The sequence below is a fragment of the Polyodon spathula genome, chromosome 13 (genome assembly GCF_017654505.1).
Source record: "Polyodon spathula isolate WHYD16114869_AA chromosome 13, ASM1765450v1, whole genome shotgun sequence".
In the NCBI taxonomy this organism is placed as follows: domain Eukaryota; kingdom Metazoa; phylum Chordata; class Actinopteri; order Acipenseriformes; family Polyodontidae; genus Polyodon; species Polyodon spathula.
The window spans coordinates 6,875,022-6,894,102 of NC_054546.1; the positions used below are offsets into that span (position 1 = coordinate 6,875,022).

The window sequence follows — 19,081 nt, forward strand, 5'->3', positions numbered from 1 at the left end:
CATCCTGACAGAAAGCATTGTCCCTTTAGTGAACTCTGATCAAGCGTTATTTTTTGTTTTTTTTTTAAATCTAAACAGCTATTTATATAAAGATTTCTACTGCCCATCGCTGCTAACTTTGCATCACACAGTGCTTGTGTTTTGTTCAGTGACGTATTCACCAATATGACCAATGGATGCAGCTAACTCTAGGCAGCCTGGAAGCGTGCTTAATGCAACCTAGAGGCAGTGCCTGAGGACTGAACCCCGGGCAGTCTGTCTGCTGTGACTGTACCACTCAAATTACTGAGCTACAGGACAGGGTTCGTTACAGATGTCAAGCAGCAAGTTTGAGTGCAGCTCCGTGACTGTATGGCATTTTGATGATGTGTGTGTGCAGCCGCTATTTATCTTGGACATGTTTTCATGCACATTAGCCGCTAGTTAAATGATGCTTGACTGAAAAGAAACATGCTGTATACGGCATGCAGTTTGTAAATATACCCACAGGTCACAGGTAAGCTGCTTATTATCCAATTTACACCACAGTCTACCCTTTGACACACTTTAACATGCATGATCATTTCTTCTACACAATGATCACAAGCAGAAAACAGCAATAAAAACAAAGTCAGAAAGACAAACGCTTTGGTGAGTGCCTGTGAGAATGAAACTGATGGTGGCATCAACCAAAGTGTCTGTCCATCTGGGTTTCTTACTAACCATGACTGCCTGTTTTAGAAATAACAGAAAAAGGGAAACGATAACTGAAAGAGAAGCTCGATTGTCTTTGCATTGATGCTTTTTAATAAGACGCTAAGCAGGTTTTTTGCAATGTACTTTCAATCTTTCTAGTGAGTAAAGTTTGCATCTAGCAGTGTGTATCTGCAAGTCTCACGGGACACTGCTGGCAACAAGATACAGTCACATCATTATTTTTTTAATATAATTTTTGCTTCCCACTATTTAAAAAGAATTCTTAGTTTTAATAGCTTTCTGAGGTACTTGAGGTATCTCAGCATTTCAAGACCTGTATATCAATGCTATTACAGAGTGAGAATGCCCTTGCATGTCATACACATGCATGTTACTAACTGTATAACAATAGCATGTTTCTCACAGTCCCAACCTTACCGAAATTAACACTGGGTAGTCCAAAACAATCTCAGCACGATACCAAGAGAAACAGGCAGAGTGCTGCAGGTTTCCTCCTCTTGTGTTATCCCAGCTTCCTACACCTGAAGGACTCTGTAGTCCTGCTGGTTAAACACTGTACTTTTCTGTTTATCACCCAATGTGCGCTACCCTCCCTGGCACTGCACCTTTTACAAAAGCTTTCTAAGACCTTGCATTCACTTACAAGGCACAAGTACTTAAAAAACAGCCAAAGACTTGAGGGTTAGCACCCACAGTGGGAGTATTAAAGGGAGTACAGCTCCACAGCGATGGACAAAAGTTTTGCATCACCTAGAATTTTAGGATTGAACATCTTTTTTTTTTTTTTTTTTTTTTCAACAAAAACACTATATGAACATAATTTAGATATTTTACTTAGCATCATGTAATCAGAAGAGTCTACCAAAAACCAGAATCATAGTAGAAAAATGTCATGTTAGATTTTGAAATGTCACATTTAAAAATCTGTGTCAGTTTTTTGTGAGTTATATGGAAAACTACAAAGCGGTGTGTAATTCAATATGTTAACGTAACATTATTCAGCAGGTTTATGAAGCAAAATGTGTTAATTGTATAGGGTGATGCAAAACTTTTAGACATTTTTTGGTTTTGCTTTTTTTTTTTTTTTTTTTTTTTTTACAAATCACATCTATTTCTGTAGTGTGATTGGTTACAGTTCCACGTGGAGCACAGACTGTGCAGGATGTCAGCTCAACAAAACAACCCCAAACAGAACATCCAATCAAAGAGGTCATGCACAGGGGGTCAGGGGTTTGAACTGAAGCTGTGTCATCCTGTCTACACGGGAAACAACCATTGCATAATATTTCACTAGTTGTAATCATTTACATTACCATTATACACCACTGTACTTATGTCTTGTGAAATTGGAAATAAATACAAAAGTAAAACATAAATACTTTAAAAATGTACTTTTATTGACTGGTTTAGGGGTAAACGACCTTTTACATACAAAGGGTTAAACATCGAAATCTGTTAACTGTCGATTTACACCCTTAGTTTGACCTTCCCTCTAAAACATTTAAGAATGTTTGAACTGCTGCTTTCTAGAACCAGGCATCAGCGTAATCCTTTAATTCATTTAAAATTAAAAATCTGCTCAGCTGCATTAGTGAAAAACAAGCAAAATAAGGCAGTGATAAAGCAGCTAATACTAATAGGTAAGAAAGAGGATTGAAAATCTTCAAGCACTGGGGATTTCATCCCCCGTTGACAAACTGAATTGAACAGGCTGCCTTTCCCACCCTGAAGCGCTACACCTGCACTATGACTCTGTGTGCAGCCGATTCCCAAAGCTGGGCCCAACTGTAGAGAAATGCTGCCACCTTGAGGCTCTTGCCTTACACTGCAGCAACACAGCCTCCCGATCTCTGCAAACCCAAACAGTAATTGCAGCTTAGCCCAAACAAAACAGGAGCTAGCAGCTCTCTTCCAGGTCAGCTATCCCACAGCGATTTAATACCAGCTACAAGGCATGGAAAGTGGAACCAGTCGCTGGTGTCAGCTTCTCTTTTTCTACGCAGCATGGCGCTTTGTAAATCGAGGTGGTGTGTGTCACTGGGTTTTAGGCAACGCCTTACACCTGTGCTGTCATCAGGGTTCGATCGGTAAGGCTGGTCTAAAATATTACACGCTTTAGTGTTTTTGGTTGGATTCCTTTTTCTAAAAAATAGATTTTCTGACTTATTTGAAAGGAGTATCTCCCTGTTGAGAGCTTCAGTCATGCGGGGTAAGACAGCCAATCTGGCAGACTTGCTAGCAGTCTGATGTCGGCACTCGGTTGAGGAGCCCCTTCCATCCCCTCAGCACTTGGTTCGGGTTAACTATATCAATTCCTTTTAAGATTTTTATTCTAAGCTAAACACATTCAGTTCTTTCAGCATCTCTCTAGCTCAGTGCTTGAAGTTGTCGTCTGGTTACTTTTGTTTGGACTGTCTCCTGGGCAGCAATGTCCCTTCGGTGCTGTGGTGACCAGAGAGACAGTGTGGCCCTACAAAGGATTAACAAGGGAACACAAGGGAAGTACTTGCTAACAGCATAACAGACGCGTAGCCTCATGTAAACAAGCCCATTGCATCCCCTTACATTCTCTCCAGTGTTCCATCAGCTCCAGAATGGAATGTTCGCATCCGAGAATTTTTTTTTTTCCTTTGAAAGTGAAGCATCATTCAACCCAACCTCAAGAACCCCGACCACTTAAAGATTTGAATTCAAGTACTTTTCCTCATTACCGGGCGGTAATGCAAATGTGCTTTTAGTTAGCTACATTAGGTAAACACTTCTCAGAGCTGCCTGTAACTAGCCTTGGAAACTACCCAGAATAAATAGATTTTAAATAAATAAGATTGATTTTTTTTTTTCCCCCCTTAAGCTTTTAAAACCAGATACTCAAGAAGCGCTTTCATTAAGTGCACCTGCCTTCTCCGTTCTTTATTCTCTTTTCTTTCATCTGTTTCTTTGCCAGTAAGCACACGCTGTGCTACACCCCTAACTCAGCAAGAGTTTTTTGTTCATTTTTTATATCACCCGTTTGGGTTCATCATTTATGCCAGCTGATTCTGTTTGTAGCTTTTGGAAAGTGAGACTGCACAATATGCGATATTGCTAAGCAATGATTAACAAACGCAGTTTTACACGCTTATTTGACAAGAAGAAAATGCTTCCAAGTGTCTTCTATAGGAAGGTGAACAATAGTAGCTGTGGGGAGTTTTATCCCCCATGTGGGAAATCAAGGGAACCTGATCCGCACTGTATCTCATATTGATGTAGCACTTCATTGTGGAACATTTTCTGCCTCACTATATTGCATGCATCACTTCACTGTCTGTAGCAGAATCAGGGCTCATTTCACCAGAAGAGTCACTATTGCTTTTTAATGATACCTGTTTGGCATCCTAAAGAGTCTTCTTTTTAAATACAGAGAATGAGGAACACAAGCTTCATCGTGTCTGTCCGTCTCCATTAAAGCAGAACACTCAAAAAGGCTCTAGTATAATGTAATTGGCACTGCATCTATTTCTCAGGAAATCCTCTGCACCTTTCCATAGTCTTCACAAACAATACCACATTTCTGAAACGCTGATGTCTTCAGATTTTAATCTAATTACACTGTGAATGTAATTTATAAAAACACCAATAATCACTCACCAGGAAAGCTGTAGGAAATTCAATTTAGAGCAGAAATAGGTTTCTAGCCAATGCATTTTCTTCCCCTACTAATATCTGCTTGAAAAAAAAAAGCCAAAAGCTACATTTTTTAAACATGTTATTTGTGCAGAAGAACATTACCAAGCCAACAGGCTACTAATTCAGTCAGCCTTTGTTTACAGAATTGTATCCCCCTACTTCAGCCAACGTATTTCAGTGGTAATTAATTTTATAGTTGGATGACTTTTCCACATTGTCCAGAATCCTTGATTACCATAAACGTTTTTTTAAAGACGAAATACAAATGGATTTAAAATTCATTAGTGGCCTTATCACTGGTACCCTTATTGTGCTGCTGCTTCTTATACATAGTCTGAGGAATGACTGAATGGCATGGAAACACCCAGACACCCTCACACTGAACTGTGAACCACGGTACAGAACAGCCAGAGCCAGAACCGCACCCAACAAAAAAACCACTTCAACATGTTCAGGCTGAAGTTTCCTCAACTCCTGTTTCCATAAACCTCATGCAGAGTGGTACAATGAGCTTGACTTCCAAAACCAATGTTCTCCACTTGAACCTGCAATATGTGAAGCCCGTGCTACCTTCTGGGTTGACTTCCAGCTCCCATTGCACCCAACCTCCAGCTAGCTACTCCAGCCTCTCTTCTTCATTGACGGAGTAGACAGGGGTTTAGAAAGTGAACAGAACAGCCCCTAGCTTCACTTCTGAAGGGGGATTGATTTAAAGAATAGCCCGTTCTCCCTGTGGAGAATGGACAGGGACCACGGACAAAATTATGGCCCAAGCACACTCAAGGGGGAGAGAGGGGAAGGGTTCGGTTGATGAGCTCATCCCTCCACTGACTCCCACTTGCTCAAGTAAGTCATTGTCTCGCAGCCCAGTTCTTGATAGGATGATAAATGCATTTCCACTCCATTCTCATTCTGGAACATCCACTCGCCTGTGGGGAGTTCTCTCATTCCCCCCTACCCCTACCCCGTGACCTTTAACCCTTTCTATTTCAGATCCTCCGGGTAGGGGTAGCAGCTATGTAGTGCTTTCAGTCATGAGTCCCTCTCCCCAGTCTGAACCAGTCTGTCCACACACACCCAGTCTGAACCAGTCTGTCCACACACCCATCTGTACCCATCTCAATGCACAGGAGAGCCCAAATAGGTCCTAATTCAATTCTCACTCTCGCCCACTGCAATCCCTCACTCCAATGCTCCACCGCCTCTTCAAATAAATCATTTTTATGGAGGTCTTCAGCCACTACTGGCCCTTTGGTTATTACACCCAAGAGTGCTTCAGCTGCGAGTGATCTCAATTAAACCTCATAGCCCAAAGATAACAGTGTGTCATGAGAAGGGGGCTGGGCGGTGGAGAGTCAAAAACATGGCGTGGGTGGGCACTAGCACAGTGTATCAAGGCTGGATAGAAACTATATCCTGCAGCCCAGTACAAGCAACACCAAGTGTTCTGAAACTATACTATAGCACATCAAAAAAGAAAATGGCAGAGATTTAAATGCTTGATTTTCTTCCCTGATATTCAAAGCTTATGGGGGACGGGGGATGAACCATAACCTCCTACTGCTGAAGGTAGTACCAGGAACATGCCACCTGTTTACTTTACCGAGTGACAGGAAAGCTTAAATAAGGGAAGAACCTTGCGTGCCTGCAGCTGAAACTACCTTTAGGCCAAGTAAACAAACTGGAAAGTCAACCAGGTCTGGTTTCTGAATAAGCAGAGCTCTCAGAAAGCCTGGTAAATGATGTAGAATAAGCGTTGTAAACACATAGTGCTCCCTCGTTACATCACGATTTCCAAATTCACACATCTGGTTATTTCACGGTTAGGTCACAGTGACAACAGATTGTCGTTTAGTACACAAGGGCCCTTCCCTAAACATCAAGATTGAATTAAAAGTGGAGCCTCAGTCTGCTTGCCACTTAATAACCCCACAGTTTAAATCACAGAGTGAAACTTTCTATCACATTCTGGCACCAGCCACTCCAATGATCATAGGTATCAAATACATTTTTAAATGAATGCTATCAAATACAAAAGTTAGTATGAAAACTTTTCTACAAAAGAAAAAACCCATTACAGTACCTCAAAACTGAGCCCACGGTACAAATACATTCAAATTCCTGTAGCTTTATTCTTTATACTTTGTAAAACATATTCTTTGGTATCGGATTCGACATATTGTAATTTTATAAAATACTGAACAGCATACATCAGCCAGCAGAGCGATCATATACCTTAACACGGCCCTATTGTCAGAGCTCTAGCTCAGAGGCAGCTTGGATCCCTGAGCCGTGCAGCTCCAGCCATGCAGTTATGCGTGTGCAGGTTGGAATAGGCATTATTCATCTGCTAAATGTTTGTAATTATAATTATTTTAAACAATCTATTAAATAATTATGGTTTCATCAAATCAATGCATAAAATTGGTGGGTTTTTTTTTTTTTTTCAAATAAATACATTTCAAGATCTGCTCCCTGAGAGCTCCCACACACTGATTTAAATAATCCTCGTCATTATTTTCTGAAGCCAGTCACATAGAAATGTTCCTCATTGATTCTTTTTTCAACTACTGAGATTCATTATTATTGGGGAAATGTCATACAGTGTGATATGGATTATTATAATAATATGTAATGCACACAGTGATGTGCATATTACCACATAATCTGACATTCCCATTGCAATCTTGTACTTCAATAATAATGTATTTAAATAATAATCTTCATCGACACTGTTTCAAAATGTCCCTTGTATGAACAAGACAGCGTCTCCCCTAATAATTAATAAATCAATGAAAGATAAAAAATAAAATACATATTTATACAGTCAGTGACATGCACCCGTCATGCATGCACAGATGTTTCACGTCAAAAAACGTCTTTGGAAAATAAAGGACATTATTTCAAATGATATGGCTCTGATTTCAACTAAATTGCAACTAAATATTTTACAGCCTACTTGGCTTTGTTACGTTTATTGTTATTGTTAATAGTAACTGTTTGATGGGGGTCTTCTGAGGTTTTCATCAGCTGTATTACCATAAGGTACAATGTGATCATGTGATTCGGGATGTTCAGACGAAAGAGCTTGGCTTCGGCAGTAAGACGATGTCTACTTAAAGCTGCGCGCACATGACTGCACGGCTGGGGGATCCAGGCTGCAGAGATACACTGTTCAATCTGTTAGCTCTGATTTGTGAATTTCTGGTTTGATTGACAGTCCGCCAATAAGGCCTTGCTACCTTTATGTTTGCACAGTTACAGCTGCCGCCTGCCCCTGCTTTTCATAGTGATGTTTTTTTTTTTTTTTTTTTTTTTTTAATCCCTGCAATTGCTCAGACCAGCTGGTTTTCAACCCCGGTCCTGAGAACCTGTTTCTGCTGGTTTGCATTCCAGCTGATCTCTCAGTTACTTAACTAGACCTTTAATAAGACATGTGTAATTGTTTTCAGCTCTTAAACAGTTGCAGAGTTCAAGTTAGCTATAACATTTTATAAGCAATCTTGAACTCTGCAACTGTTTGAGAGCGGAAAACAATTAAAAAGGTCTCATTAAGCAAATGATCATTTCAATTAAGGGTCTAGTTAAGTAATTGAGAGCTCAGTTGGAATGCAAACCAGCAGCCACAGGGGGAATCCCAGAAGTGGGGGTTGAAAACCGCTGGTTTATAAGAAGCTCTGGCACCCCTTGCTGGAAATTTTAGAGTAACAGCATGGGAAGAAACAAAATGGAAGGTTTGTGTTTAAATTGACCATAATTTAAAAAAACAAAAACAAAACATAATTCTAAGGTAAAACTATCAAATAAAAAAATGTCAAGCAGACAAACGTTTTGGATCCTTCTGTAGTACAGCCAAAACGTTTGTTTGCCAGAGTTGGTTTTATATTTAGGATGAACCAATTTAGTTCAGTGCAATAACAATCAAATAAAATGATCATTAAAAAAATGTATACAATACACACAAAACTAAAACAAATCTCTCTCCTGAGCTCTATGAGAGGAAAGTTATAAATTGGTGCCAATGGTCATGGATTCATCGGATAGTTTGAGAAAGTAGCACTATTTAGTCATTAGGATCAAGGACTGTAGTAGTTGATCGTGGAAGGCTGCTAATTAGATGAGAACTGCGTTGTGCTAATTCATTACATTTGTAAACACAGTTTCTTGGGTAGGTGACACAACCAGACAACATCATCCATCTTCTACGCACACTTTCCATTTCACTTAATTTTCATATCCGACACCTTTGTAATTTGGTAGTAAAATGCACAGTCTGAACAAGGCAGAACCTGCTTACCCGTGCTGTCAGCACAAGGCAAGATACAAGCAATCACGGTGGTTCAGTGCACAACAGCTAATTTCCACTTTCCAAAATAAAACCGAATCTCAATTAAACAACCATCAAAGAAATGGCTGCTTATTCTGAGGTGATTGTACTAAAATGGGGGGGGGGGTTAAAAACTGAGTCAGAGATGCAATTAAAATACAGCAGCTTTTAATGCAGTGGCATACCTCTTTGCAGTGAGCACATTTAAATTGGTCCTTGGCAGGGTTTATACTGGGATTGGACATTATTGCTTAGCGCAGATAACACTATGTAACACAATTTTTGTTCCTGGGTAGTAAGTGTTATTTCCTAATTGCTTATGCCTCAAAAGTATAGAAAATGGCTATTATTCCCCACAAACTTTTCTTTTGTGACCAGGACAGTGATATTTCAAAATATCACTATTTCCAGTGGGAAAACAGGCAAATGTGTGTCTTTTCGTTCACATAAAGTCAGAAAAAAACAACATATGAATCCAAATTAACATGTATTTAAACTAAAGTAATAACAAAATGACTACAAAAGATTTAAAAGTGAGTAGTTTTTCGAGATTTACGATTATACTGTAAATACAGTATATTAATACTGTGCCTTCCATGTTAGTTTTTTAATGCACTGTTTTGCTATTACTCCACCTCTCCACAAGATGGCCCCCTTGTGTTGCAAACAACGGCCTCTCCAACAGCTTTAGACTATGAGTTGTATTCCATTTTTTTTATTATTTTTATTTTATAAGTGAAAGAGAAAATCTGTAACCCCAAGACCTTTTTTTTTTTTTTTCCTGCAGTCAGAAATGTCTCCCACCCCACTGCACTCCCCTTTCTCAAACACCAACAGTCTGAAGCAAGTTCAAGGGGATTGGGATATGACTCTTGTCAGTTTCAACATTTTGTCAGGGAAACAAAACTCATGAGCAATCAGATTACAAACCACATTTACAGACAATCTGATTGGGGAAACGGATAAAAGCACTGGACACAAGTCCACTGCATTGGATTCTAGTTTAGAAGACTGCTTTCTTTTTAGGACTGTTTTTAGAGGAATGTTTAGAAATTGTCGGTGGTTAACCGATGCTTTCACAAAGGAGAATAAACCAATAAACCATCTCTAAAACAGTTTAAAGAGGTTTCATGAATTACAAGCTCGGTTTAATTAATCAAGACGGTCTTTAAAAAAACTGTCCTTAACAAAACACTTCTAAAACTGTCCTTTGTGACTAGGATCAATTATCAGATTTTAACTGTAATAAGTAATGATAAACCTTTTCTGAGGACTGCAGCACCATTAATCCACAACTGGCAAATATCAGTTGACCTGATCTGATCTCAGTGTCTAATTTAATTGGCTGATGTGCCTGTCAGTTACAGGAATCCAGGAAGAGCTCCACTTTCAGGAAGATGACATCACTCTAGAGGCTCTGGAATGCTTCCAAGAATTCTGCACCTCGGTGCACGCTACTGTTTTACTAACAGTCACATCCCTGTTCTAAATTCATCAGGATAACACATATACACCACTTTCTCAGACTAGTTACCCAGTTGTTTAAATGACTTATTAAATTAAGGATTTTTGGTTTTAATAAAATAAAAGACATTGATAATCCTGGTCCTGTTGGGTCCTGTTATGTCCTGTTTCCATGTGCCAATGGGAGGTTTGAATTCAGAATTGTTTAAGTATGTGGGCTGAGGTTGGTGAATAGATTAATAAATAACAACCATGCAAGCAGGGTTGGGTCCAAGTCCTGTTTTTTAAATTCTATTTCTAGTTATGTTTTATCAATTCCATCACATCAAATTGCAATTAGCAGTATTCTGTTAAAATTAGCTTCTCATAGAGGCAAAAAAATTACTTCCATTGCAGATACTGTTAGTCAATTAAATTTGCTTCAAATGAAAGCAGCTGAACAATCCCGAGAAGTATTATGTCTCTAAAAAAAAACAAAAAACAAAAAAAAACAGGAACTGACCCCAACCCTGAAAACAAATACATAAAGGTAATATTTGACTTGTGTATAATCTAAATGTCTGGTAGCAGATTAGACTGTGAATGTGGCTTTAGTGACGAGGAAGAGAAAACCCAAGTATAGTTATCAAACGTACAGTGTCGTGGCAGGATAAGTGTGAAAATAAAGTCTTAAAAAAAAAAAAAAGGCCTGCAGCAAAACTACAAAGTGCATGCAGCTAACATTTGAATTTTAAATAGTAATTTATCACAGATCTATTGTGTTAGTACTGTAAATATGTATATTTTTGTCATTAAAGCTGAGAGGGGAGGTCGGGGGGGGGGGGGGGGGGGGGGGCGTACCAGGCTGTTGATCTCCACTGAGTCGTCGTAGCTCCCGCAGTGGTGGGGCGCACTCCCCAGAGGCTCCAGCCCCTCCTCGTCCCACATGTAGGTCCCGTCAGAGCTGTCCGATGGGGAGAGCTCTAGGGAGGAGCCTGTGGGGAAGTCTCTCTCTGGAGAGAAGGGGAGGGGAGCCTGCGAGGCCGTCAGAGAGCTCTCCATCTCTTCAGCCAGACCAGCTGGGACAGAGAAACAAAAACACAAGCGCTTTATCTAAAGATTAACAAAATACTTAACTTTAAAAAAAAAAAAACACTAAAAGAAGAAGAAAACAGCTTTTTACACCTTTTAAATTTATATATATATAGACACACACACACACACACACACACACACACACTTTTAAAAATAAATTAATGGAGGGTGTTAAAAAGCGGACGGCTGACGGCTCTCGTTTCGGAGGACATGAGTGCTCATCTTCGTCTCTCCAGAGTTAGTTGCTAGGGGTTACAGCGGTGAGCCAGGTTGAATAATAATTGGACATTTCAAAATTTGGGAAAAGAATTGGAAAACTTAATAAAAATAATTGTTAAAAAAACCAAAAAAAACACTTGGGAATGGCTAGTTCATTTCTTGTTAATATGTAGTGACTTCTTTATCATTTTGAAATACAGTAAAAGCAATTCACTCCCCCCCCCCCACCAAAGACAATTGCTCTTGCTGATCACATCAAAACATTTTACTCCAGTGTGAAATTTGTATTTAAGGAAAAATAAAATACAAAATCCCACAATATTGCAATGTTTGTTGCACTTGACTCTTACATCCTCCCAAGCTGTTTTTATGTTTTTCTAGAAACCCTGGAGTAAACGCTGTGAGAAAACACTTAATAAAAAGTGTTGGAACAAACCAACAGCGCCTTCATCAAGTCCACTAAAAACCTACCTTGCAGTCCTATGTCCACCCATTCCATGCTTTGGGACAGGAAACCCAGGTCCCCCTCTGTCCCCGAGTCAGCCTGTCCTGTGTCCGGGACATCATCTGTTGGCAATAGTGGGAAACCGCCCAAGCATTCTGTGACAGTAACAGCCCCCCCATCGCCGAGATTATCAAAGTCATCGAGGTACTCTTCACTGTTGTCATTCCTCTCCAGGGAAGAGGCGGACGAGAGGGACATTTCATCCAAGGGTTCCCCCAGGTAGCGGAGATTGGACTCCTGCTCCTTTAAGGGTACCTGCTCCTCTTCAGTGCAGGTTGCTGGCTCAGCAAGATCTCCCTGCCCACAACTGCGGTCTGCTCCTTTCTCATTGGCCTCCACTTGGCTTCCCCCTGAGGTTCTGTCCATGTGTGAATTCATACAACCGCCAACCACCTTCCCTAGAACAACAGGCCTGGGGTGCTTGACCAGGGAAGGCCTGGTCATCTGGTAGCTCAGCATGGAGGGTTTTCCTGGCAGAAAGTTTGGTAAAAGAGGTTTCTTCAGAGCAGACAGAGCTGAGGAACTGAAACCAAACCCGGACTTGGCCAAGGAGCCCTTGACATTGGTCTCCTTGATGCTGTCAGCTGTCTTTTTGGCAGGAAGAGCCTTTGTGCACAGCTGGGGGTTGCTGGAGGGTTTGGAGAGCTCCACTGCCTTGTTGAAGGAATACGAACGGGTCATGGGGAGGCTTGTGGGGGACGGAATCTGCTTGAAATGGGAGAAGCTCTGGGAGCGCACGATACTGTCCAGTGACAAGGACTTGAGGCTGTCGCTAGACTGGGTCAGACTCTCCCTGGAGCTGCTCCTTGTGGAGCTGGAATTCGCCCTCGGCCTTTGCAATCCCATTCTGAACTTGGGTCCACTGAAGCCGTTCAGATTGGACTTGCTGTAAAAGTTCTGGCCCGACAGTGGTCGATTCGGAAAGGCATTTCTTTTGGTAGTTTTCGCCGTCTGAGGCAAAGTCTGCGGGGCTACATCTGTCCTAGCGGCAGAAACCGGGGTCCTCTTTCCCTTGTTTGGGGAAAAAGAAGCAGCCTTTTTTGTCTCTGGCTGCCCGAGTCTAGCGACAGGCTGCTGTAACCTCCCGCCATCCCCCCCTTTCACGTTGTCTAGCATTTGCCCCCCCTCTTCGGGGGTCTGTACGCCGTTGAGGACCAAATTGGCCTTCCTCCAGTTGAGGGAGGAGGCGGGTGTGCCGACAACCCTGTACTGCTTCCCGCTGCCCCCCATTTTGCCTCCCTGGGGCTGGCCGGGCAGGCTGATGCAGGCTCCATTGGCTAGGCTGCTGGTTCCCAGAGATTTAACTCCAAACTTGGGCAGCCTGGAGATTAGCGTGGACTTGTTCTGTGCTTTCTCGTCCATGAGCCGAGAGGTTCATTGATCTGTGCAGATGGGACAAATCTGCAAAGACAGAAGAAAGAAAAAAATACAGGCATTAATAATAATATTGGTTTATATGCTATCTAGATCACTCCTAATCTTTCCATAGCTATCCACTGGAATTTTGTCATTTAGTATTACATTTACTGACCACCTTCTACCAAATGATAAAATAGTGCAGGTATTAAAAATCATTCATTATTACAAACTAACAGAGCTTTACCGAAGGATCAGCAATAGACAGGATACGAGATCTAGCAATGTACATTAAATAAATAAGAAGAAGAAGAAGAAGAAGAAGAAGAAGAAGAAGAAGAAGAAGAAGAAGAAGAAGAAGAAGAAGAAGAAGAAGAAGAAGTCGGAGTTACCCCGGCAATAACGAAGCTAGTAAAACAGTTGTGTAACTGAGGCTTCACAAACATTATTACCTACAAAAGTGAAACATCCTCCAGTGTGACTCTCCATGGGAATATATGATGAAACAAAACAGCAGCCCCACAGTCCCTGGAGCTTACCTTGCACTCCAGCAGGAAGCCGTTTCTTGATAAACTCATTCTGTATTTCAACCACGAGACTATAACATGCGCCCTGTTACAGCGGTCACGCGCGAATTACATGCTTCTGCTTAAACACAGGGGTGGGGTGCATACAGTAAAACACAAACAAAAATGTTTATTTAAAGATCAAAAGACAAAAACAATTCTGAACTACAGATCTCCAAGCATGAATACAAGTAAAAACAGCAATCAAATTGAAATGTACCTAAGTGAATAAAAACAGAATGATGCACTGTTTAAATACAGCTATGCTTGTTGCCTACCCAGCTGTGCCTGTGTGTTTACTGGTATTGCATTTGCACTACAAACTGTATTCTGTCTTTGCTTTCTGGGTAAAGACCAAGAAAGAAAAAAAACAAAAACAGGAAAACATTGCTCGTGCACAAAGGAAGCAATAAACACAGTGTAACAGGGAGAGATCTGTGCTGACTCTGCTGGCGTGTTAATGGGCTGCAGGAAGAGGGCGGCAGTCATCCAACAACCGCCTGTGAGTCATGGCAGTGACACGGGGAGGTGGGAAAGTAGGTGTGTGGACTTTCCCCCTCTCTGAATGGCTGAGAGGCGCGTCTTGGGAGATTGTTAGCCCTATAAATTAACGCTCTGTTGTTTCCTCAGCTCTGCCCACTTAGACGCACCGAGAGTGCGGAAGCTCTGATCCAGGACCGGGAATCAGGCGAAACAAAGAGAGTTTCACAGCGAGACAGAGAGAGCGGGGAACCCTTGGGCAGACCCCGGCGTATTGTAAAAGAGCAGGCTAGTTAGCCTACAGAGTAGGACGGTGATTCGGGTCGTGCGGGTAGCGGTGACCGGGATAACGCTGCCGAGTGCAGCACCTTTTATTTGTAGTTTTATTACTGTTTTATTTTCCATTGTTCTTTTCGCCTTCTGTTTTCATTATTATTTCTTTGAGCATCTGCGAGTGCACTTGCTGTTCACGTACCAGCTGTGGTATTTCCGTGGTGCTGTCTATCATCGTTGATAGGCAGCCCACGGTCAACAGTGCCCTCTGCCGGAAAAAGCAAGAACTGTTTGCAAATAAAACTTGGCACCTGGGTGGTGTTTTCAATTACACCTGTCTGTCTCCTAGTCAGTGAATTACCCACACCCCTTCCACACACAGTCTTAACATAAACTAATTACTGAAAGGAATTAGGGGACTCTCGATCAGTTAAACTCTCAAAGAACAGCTTTGTTAATGCTGAATAATATTAATTACAGTTGAAACCTGAATTAACTGCCCACCAGGTGGTCTGAACATGTCTGCCTGTCTACTGGAGTTAATGCAAGTCAGTGGCTTCAACAGGAGGCACAGACCTGAGGTTTCAAAGCTGCTGTATCCCTTGCAATGTCTATTGAATGTAGTCAGAAACAGAACCTGTTCTCTGAACAAACACAGGCTGTCGGGAACTGTTAACGCATTTTTCCTCCCTTTTTTCAAAAAGTGCGGCTTGCCCATGCTTTACCATACTTCCACTTTGGGAAACTTTTATGAAAGGGTATTATTTCTATCAGAACTGTATGCAGTAGAAGCATTCAGCCACGTCAGTCAAGACAAAAGCACAAAATAAATGAACCTGGCAGAAAGTGTGCTTACTGTAGTTCATTCTCTGCCTTCTGCTTTAATTAATATGGGACTGGAGCCATTCCAATGCACTGAATCCATCTCCAAATTCCAGCCCCATTTATCAGCTCACAACCGCAAGTTAATGTTTCCTGAACAAACAGCCTCCATCTCTCTCCCTCGCTTCTTTTATTTGTAAGTTCAGCAGTAGCAGGTGGTAAAGAGGAGAAAGGGGGTTCTAGAACAATAACAATCGTTCTTTTTCAAGTTTAATAAAACATCTAGAACTTCAAAACAGTCCAAATTCGAAGGTCAAACTTCTGTAATTCAAAGCTGCCACAGGTTTACTGATCAGCACACTGAAGGCAGAACTGGTGTGGGTGATTCTGTAGTTTCTAAAAGTTTCAACTTCTCTTCAAAAGACAACTCACCCGCAGATGTGGAGACAAAAACAGGCCTTTTCAAAAAATGCAATTCCCTAATAAATACATCTGAAATGTCATTGAAATACACAGAGCATGTCAAGTTTAAACGTTGAATGTTCACTAGAAAATCTTTGTTTTTGTTTGTTTGTTTTTAACCTATTAAACATCCTGTAGACTTTCAAGGCAAACAATGAACTTCAGGTGAATTGCAACCCACAGTTTGTGTAAAACTAGCAGAGCCAATATAAACGTATTTGGACAGCAGCACTTGTTGTAAGGCAGTGTACACTAGATCATTACCAAGCCTAGACGTTCATTACAAAACACTTACTGTACTAGGTTCTGTGTGTAAGTTTCCAGGCTAGTCCAAGCTTGTAGTATTCCTAAGAATCCTTTTCCATATTGATATCAATACGTCTCAGTTTTACAACAGATTCATCAGGTTAAATAAAAGCCACCTCCGACTGCTGTCATTGTATCAGACTGCTTGCAGACATGTTAAATCTGCGACATGCCCTTTTACTGCGAATCCAGTCAGCCTGCTTGCTGTGAATGTTTGTAAGAACACAGTAGTCAATTCAACGCAATTCCTTCACTTGCACGTCTCAACATATGAAACCAGAAAACGTGCACTCGCCCTGAATCCAGTCTTGACTCAACATAAGTAACCAGGAACTGTGGAAATAGTGAGTAATCTTTACAAACAAGGCCAGCAGATAAAAACACACGCCTTGACAAAACTAAGTCACCCCTTAAAACATATTGGCAGATGGGTTTTTAATGTCGCACACTACTCAGAATGTGTAGAAATGAAGACTCTTGAAAAGATCAATGCAGTTATTGTGTTCACCACATAGTGTGACAACATATGGACAGGATTCTGGATATGACCAGGGGACATTTTGTTTCAATGAGGGACCTAAAAATAAAAATGACATTCTATTTACTTACAGTGCTGTGTTACATGTTGTTTTATACTTATGTACTGTGCAATGACTGTTTAAAAAGGTCCAATGGGTGCTTGCCGACTCCTGGGCCCCTTGTGAAAACTAGATGTTGCATGACAATAACATCCATAAGTAAATCTATTCCCCTCCTCCCTATCCTCAGTCTCAGAACTATCTGGTCATTTCAAAGTCATTTCTACAACATGATTAACAACACGCCACACACTGCAAACTGCAATGTCAGGTAATAAGCACTCGGCTTTCTGGAGTGAACTGTAACAGGAAGAGTACATTGAAGGAGCAGACTGCTTCACTCAGAATCATTATCCCTGAGCTTGTCTGCCTGCAGGACAATGTAAAGTGCTATTGAACTGGAATTATTCACCATCATAAAGGCCAACTGGAAGCATCAGGAAATGGCATAATAAAAATAATAACTAGCTGTTTGGAGCTGTATTCATTTTCCTTGTGCTCTGCTGCGCCCTGGTCCCACCATCCTGGGAGTTCTAGTAATCCTGGCTGTACGCATACCAGCATCAAACTTAGGACACGTTCCAACTTAATTGTAATGTGCACTACATCTTTATTAGGCTAAAAATCAATCGTGCAACAAACCAAGCTTCACCTTCTCAATCAGAGTGGGCTGAACCTGTTTGTGCTGCAGGACTCGCGTCGAAGACTCTAGCAGGCTGGGGCATTGGTTATTGTTGCTGTTTCATTGCAGGCCTTTTTGTTTTAATCTGTGGTTTTGTTTGGTACAGGAGCGGAGGAACAATATGTAACTGGCTTTCCAAAGAGAAAAACTTACAGAAAGCCCAGAGATGCCTTTGATTATTTTCTTATTAGATACAGTAGATGCTTTGAGTCACTTTGATCGTGTACATCTTATAAAGAACAACTGAAGATTTTGTGCCATTTTTTTGCAAATAAAACAAAACAAACAATAATAATACCATAATTGTATAATTATGTCACCACCTAGTCTTACAAACACACATTTACCTAATGTGAAAGGAATTAATTGAGCTTGAACGAACGGCAACGGGGAATCTGACCTTTAGCGTATTCAAAAAGTAAGTTAAGCGAGACAAGCATTTCGGCAAAGTGCCTGCAATACATTTTATTTTGCATTTAGAGTATTCAATTATTATAATCCCATTTTCTCCCCCAATTTGAATGTCAACCTGCTACTGATCTATGTGGATTGTGGATCAATGTCCATCCTAAACAAGCTTGTATTAAATAATAGGTGAAACTGGAATAGGTGAAACTGCTATGCAATAGGAGTCTTATTTCCATCCCTGTTAAATGAAACTGGAAGTCTTTGTTAAAACCTTTTAAAAATACTTTTAAAAGACATTTTGCTGTCCAGAAGCATGATTAATAGTTTAACTCATACACAGCATACTGTACATTTTCCTCTGCTTGTTTTAAAGAGACCTGCAGGCTAAGGGTTCCTGTCACACAGCAGCATAGTAAATCATTAACACGGTACTGTCACTGCAACATGCACCAATCCCCTTAATCCCAGTAGATAGCGCTCTGAGCTCTGCAGCCCCTCCTCCTCCCCAGAGATCTGAACCTACCCTTTCCTGCAATCTGCTGCATCACAGCAGCTTGTGGACCTGCTCCTTCTTTAGCCCTGGCCAAGTCCACTGTGCAGCTCAAAGCAACAAGCTGTTAATCTATATGCATCTCCATAGGAAACTGTACCCACAAGGCAGAACCAGAACTAGAGTAGTTATTTAGTCTAACCATGTTCTTTATGATTAGACTAAAGACAATTTGTGAAGGCACCCACTAGAGGGGAGGCATGCCTTGATTTAGTCTTTTCAAATAACGAAGATAGAATAACTAAAACAGAGGTCAGAGAACCACTGGCAAACTCAGACCACAATATGGTCTCATTTGAAGTGTTTTTTAAATCCTCAAAAGTAAAGACTAAAGCTAAGGTTTACAATTTTAGAAAAGCAAACTATGAAGGCATGAAACAGAGACTAACAGAAGTAGATTGGAGTAAAATAGAGAAAACACCCACAGAAGAAGGATGGTTGTTCTTCAAAAACGTAGTACTAGAGGCGCAAAACAATTATATCCCTAAAGTAGACAAATCTAAATGTAAAACTAAATTGCCAAAATGGTTTAATAGATCAATTAAAAAAAATATTCAGCGAAAAAAGGCACTTTACAGAGCATTAAAAAAGGACCAAAAAGAAAGTACACAGAAAGAGTACACAGAACTGCAAATGCAAGTCAAAAA

General features: G+C 40.9%; 1 protein-coding gene across 7 annotated transcripts in view; it reads right to left on the bottom strand.

Moving 5' to 3' along the window:
- Nucleotides 1-19,081, bottom strand: part of ccser2b (coiled-coil serine-rich protein 2b) — a 75,559-nt gene that overhangs the window by 42,139 nt on the left and 14,339 nt on the right. For 6 of the 7 annotated variants that reach the window (XM_041267532.1, XM_041267529.1, XM_041267533.1 and 3 more), the window contains exons 2-3: nucleotides 11,918-13,352; nucleotides 10,994-11,211 (exon numbers count right to left, since the gene is read on the bottom strand). In XM_041267532.1, the coding sequence (XP_041123466.1) occupies nucleotides 10,994-11,211; nucleotides 11,918-13,313 (1,614 nt within the window). In that variant the 5' untranslated portion in view covers nucleotides 13,314-13,352. Of the gene's footprint in view, nucleotides 1-10,993; nucleotides 11,212-11,917; nucleotides 13,353-16,205; nucleotides 16,403-19,081 lie in introns of those variants that run through there. The other variant, XM_041267531.1, reaches the window with a different exon arrangement.